The sequence below is a fragment of the Arachis ipaensis genome, chromosome B06 (assembly GCF_000816755.2).
Source record: "Arachis ipaensis cultivar K30076 chromosome B06, Araip1.1, whole genome shotgun sequence".
Classification (NCBI taxonomy): Eukaryota; Viridiplantae; Streptophyta; class Magnoliopsida; order Fabales; family Fabaceae; genus Arachis; species Arachis ipaensis.
In genome coordinates, this window is record NC_029790.2 from 86,313,662 (window position 1) to 86,318,801 (window position 5,140).

The window sequence follows — 5,140 nt, forward strand, 5'->3', positions numbered from 1 at the left end:
TAGAACTTGAGAAAGTTCACACTGATGACAATGGTCCTAATATGATGACAAAAGCATTGTCATGAGAAAAGTTTGAAACATGTTGTTTGATCGCCGGAATGGCGAGGGCCTCCACCTAGTCGAGAAGGGGGAGATTTGTTGGGGTTTTTCTCTCCTTTGTGAGGTCCAAGCCCAACATTTTGAGGGTGTCTCTTTGCACCCCATTGTGCCACAACCCTAATCAGATTTTGGGGTCATTGTGAGGTAGAGAGAATAGCCACCAAGTGAGAGAGAAGAGGGAAAAACAGAATTCCCGTTTTTATGCAAAGCAGTAAATTTCAAATGGCAGTATCGCATTTGTTCACCGTTGGATCGGCTTAAAATTTTAACTGCGTGTTCCTATCATATTTTTCTTCTTTCTGGTCGATGGAGATGTTTATTGGTGGTTTTTAGTGGGAGAAATTGACTTCGCAAGAGAAAAATTAGGTTTCCCGTTTTTACACAGAGCAGCAATCTTTGAACGGCAATTTCTCATTCTTTCACCGTTGGATCGACGTGAAATTTGGACTGTAGATTCTTCACATCTCTTTCTTTATTCTGAATGTTGGAGATTTTAATTGGACGTCTAAAAAGGGAGAAATTGGCTTCGATAGAAACTCTATTTTTTGGGTATATTTCATCTTCTTGCTTTTCATTTGAAAGCTTTGGTGATTTGATGTTTTGGCTGGTTATATGCACATTTTTATGCTTTGTTTGAGACTCTCTTATGCCTCATTTGATTATAGTGGAGTTATTTTATTGGTCTGGATGACCCGTGGTCACATTGAGAGGATTTTCCACGTTAAAATTTCAGTGTGTTCTTGTTATTGCTTTACTTACTATTTACTTGTTATAGTTGCTGCCATATTAGGTTGTGAGTACTTCTATATTATTCTTGTGTTAGATATTTGTATTGTTTCTACTGCTAGGCTATTTCAGAAACAACATCACACAAAAGTGCAAGACTGTAATTTTGTCCCTCCTTCTGTGGGCTAAGGGAATAACTTCTCTCTTCTTTATGGTATTCAAAAAAAAAACCACTTAATATATTTTCTATTCAATCTTATCCTTCTAATTTAATATATTTCTAAAAACATCTTTTATTAATATTATGTTACTATGTATGGTTAGGTTCATGTTGTATTAAGAACATAATTTAGGACTAAGTTTAGGATTGTAATTGGTGCTAGCTATTTTTAGAGATTTATTATACTATTAATTAATTAAATAGCTATTTTTATATGAAAAAAATTTGTTTAACAAATAAAAAGTTGTCTCTGTTATAAATTTTCTGTTACTTTGAATTTTTTATTGATTTTCCTTTTAAATTTTAACATAGGCTTCACCTTTTACTTTCGAGACGAATTAGCCATACTTTCACAAGTCATAATACGTTATTCTCCCTTAATTGAAAAAGATCAATTTTGGAATAACTCAAATTTTATATTTGACAACATCTTAATTTCTACATTCGTAAAACACTTTATGCAAATCAATGGGTAGAGTAATTAATTAATGGTTATTATTTTTTTTTATTTTTTTCCACTCTAAATACTTGTTGTGTATTAAAGTCATAAAATACGAGAATTTGTTCAAAAAAATATAAAATACAAGAAAAATTTGGGAAAATCTGTGGTTGAGTGAAATACTACTATACCAAATTATAAATTAACTATAATCTTAACTAGTTTTAATATCAAACCATTATCCTAAACATTCAATCTATGGTAGTTGCTACTAGGAGTAGCAATGGGACAGGTAGGGGTGGGTTTTTACCCTATCCGATCCCGTCCCGCCGTCCCGTAACTCAAGTACTATCTGTCCCGTCACAACCTGCGGATAGTAAATTACAGTACCCAAATCGTCATTAGCTCAAATAATTTGAAATTAAAAAAAAAAAAGAAGTGTTTGATCACTACAAATTTAAAACCATAAGTCCATAATAAAGAAATTACAATATTAGATATAAAGAAATCTTCAACCCTTATTCTTGATCACTTTCAACATCTTCATCATCATTAAAAGTTTGCAAATCAAGATTTAAACCTGAAAATCAAAAGATGTAACAATTAGAAAATTCATTGGTACTATATAAAAAACTAAAATAAATGAAGATTAATTGAAGTAAAATGATTGAAAGTTTAAGCCACTATAATAAGTAAACACAAATTGAAGTACACTAAAAATCATAATAAGCCACATAAACCACCTGACATAGTCATTGAACTATGCAGCAGGCAATCACAAACAGAACCAAAGCAAAATGTTTTTTTTTTCCTTAAAGCAAAATAGTTGAATGAAGAAGATATAGCTTTATAAAATTTTCACATGAAATGCAAACAAACTAAAGGCAATTTGACCATGCAGCATGCATCAATTTTCAAAATTAGGTTAGCATATATAGCGTGTGCTTCTTTTTCTCTAATAAATATGCTTGTCTATTAAAACAAGTTTGCCTACTACAATTGAATGAACTCCAACCAGAACATGCTTTTATTTCAATAAGGAGCACAAAATTCTTTGAAACATAGTAACCTATAGCTGAGGTGAAAGGGTAACATATTTTTTTGAAAGCAACCAAAATGCATGACATGAATGTTAGTTATATTAATTGCGGTCTAATCAGTTAGCAAAGCCAGTAAATGAAAAAAGCAACATAATCTCAATTTTTGTTTGTTATATTAATTTCATTCTTTAATAAATAACATAAAAATACATCCATGATATCATAAAATCAGCTCATTTCAATTAAGCATACAAGATTCTTCATGCAAAGAATGAAGGAGAAGAGCCATAACATGTATCTTGAGGGACAGAGAAACAAAACTGGAAGCTTAGCACTATAATTAAGTGAGTGATATGCAATACGAATATTAAAGAATGAAAAAAGCAACATAATCTGACAATTTTGTTTTAAGTTTATCCAATCTCTTCAATAAAATTATATTAATTGAAATTGAGTAGGATTTAAATAGAATAATACATAAATTAAAATTTCAGAAGAGAAACTCCTCATAAATTAAAAGTTGTTGTAGTCCCAAGAATCATGACAAAAAGTGGTTCAATTACAAGTACAATATTCAGATAGCCATTGAGATACACAAACTAAAGAAGAGTTTTCAAGATCACAAAAGTGAATAAATTGCATCTGTTTGTATACAAACTTTGAAATAGTAGTACAAGATGAGAATTAAAGGCATGAAGTTTTATAAAGCTATGGTTAGTGATTAACCAACCACAAATTAAATAGATCAAGCTTTTCCAATATTTATATTAGAAATATCTGAAGTTCTTTGGTTACAAACTTACAATAAGCATTCATCATTGGGCACATAAAAAAGGCTCAAATGACAGCAAAATATAGCCTTTATAAAATGTAAAACAACATATAAAAGGATCTATTCTGGATCCATTCTGCTTCAAAGAGAATAATACAGCAGGAACAGAACATATTTATACTATCCCGCACAAAAAAAGAAGCAGCAAACTAAAACCATAGAATATGCAATTGAAGTACTCAATAGTAATCCAAGGTTGTTTACACTATCATTTATTCAAAGCACTTCACACAGCATACATGAAAAATTTATTCTATAAAGGCTAAATACTTTGAACCTACAGATTCTCTCAGATCTCATAGATACAAGAAATTCATATACAGCGTTTACCAGTCACCAGAGAGACGACGACGGAGGAAGAAGGGACGACATGGTGAGCACAGAACAGAGACCGCAGATCGGAGAGGCAAGTCGGCAAGGATAGTGACGCGAGAAGTGGGAGCGACGCCAACGTGAGCTCCGTGAGCGACAGCGGCGAGGCGACCGAGATGAATGAGGAGGGTTGGTGTCTTGGTGAGGCAACTTGCTACCATGCTAAAGTCCTTATATTTCAGCAGGTGATGGACTGCGCTAGCGGCATCACCTAATGGACACATGTTGATGATGAGAGTACACATGTAGACAATAGTTGTAGAAGGGGATTTAGGTGAGTTAGGATAATCAGGTATGGATAAGCTTATATTAATGATGGTTATATTTTTGGATTGGTTTTTTTTTTTTGTAAGTCATGGATATTTTTGGTTTTAATGGTATGCTTAGGTTTTTTGAAGGGTTATTTTTGTATTATGTAGGGCCTAATGGTGGAAGAACGGTTCTTGTTTTTGAAAATGTTAAGTTTGAGAGAGATAAAACTGGCATATTGATATTAGGCATAATTAATTGGACCATGTAATATGGAAAAAGGAATTTTTTTTTTCTTATATATAGTAGAAACCTGGAAGGACTTAGGAGTCAGAAGAAAAAAATAATTTACATTGGAAGTAACTTAAGTATTGACATGAATACTATTAAAAATATATTAATAGTATTAAAACTTTTATTAATGCTATGTTAAATAAAAAAATTTATTTGGTGAGAGTGATTATAATCAATACTCGAGCCACTGTTTGGTTAAAAAAGAAAAAACAACCTTGCGGGCGACAAGTTGTGATCATAGACGAGGTCGAATATTATTGTTGCAATGTAAGATCATTTTAGAATTTCAGGTAGGACAATTGATAAATCGATAAGGTATGGAGAACATGCACATTAGATACACATGCATGTTTAGTCTAATTTGTATGGAAATGCGTTAAGAAAAAGTTTAGAAAGTCATCTCTTTTATTAAAATTTGGCCAACATTTTTATTAAAGTAAGTAATTTTATATTATTAAAAATACTAATAATAACTAATTAATAGCTATAAATCACAAAATCTGCTCGTCATCTAACACTCTTTTTAAATAGGAGTTGATTGAGACATTGAGTGGAAGTGCATGTAATTAGTAGTTATTGGGTATTTAAAGTTCCGAGGGTTTAGGTGTTAACAAAAGTTGGTAATAATTAAGGTTGTTATCAATGTATGAAGTTCAGAAGTTGATAATGATTAAGTGTTAAAATAGATCTACCGATTTAAGACCCTCACTGCTTAGCACAATATCATGCGTTCGATTTCAATTTTCACCATTCATTCAAAATATTATTTCGATTCAAAGTAAACATATTGGACTCATGAGAATTAGGTATTTTTTAATCTATGTAATTTATTATTGTTTATGTTTTATTAGTTTCTAATTTAATATTTT

At 31.3% G+C, this 5,140-nt stretch overlaps 1 protein-coding gene across 2 annotated transcripts; it reads right to left on the bottom strand.

The window, feature by feature from the left end:
- LOC110263384 lies at window positions 1,893–4,034 on the bottom strand. 2 transcript variants are annotated; one of them, XR_002348918.1, is made up of 2 exons: window positions 3,687–4,021; window positions 1,893–2,064 (listed from the first exon to the last, which is right to left on the bottom strand). XR_002348918.1 is itself a non-coding variant. In XM_021104569.1 (2 exons), exons 1-2 carry the CDS (start codon window positions 3,971–3,973, stop codon window positions 2,003–2,005), a joined length of 342 nt encoding a protein of 113 aa, XP_020960228.1. In that variant the 5' UTR covers window positions 3,974–4,034; the 3' UTR covers window positions 1,893–2,002. The 2 variants fall into 2 exon arrangements, 1 of the variants encoding a protein (XP_020960228.1); XM_021104569.1 differs by having other exon boundaries at window positions 3,694–4,034.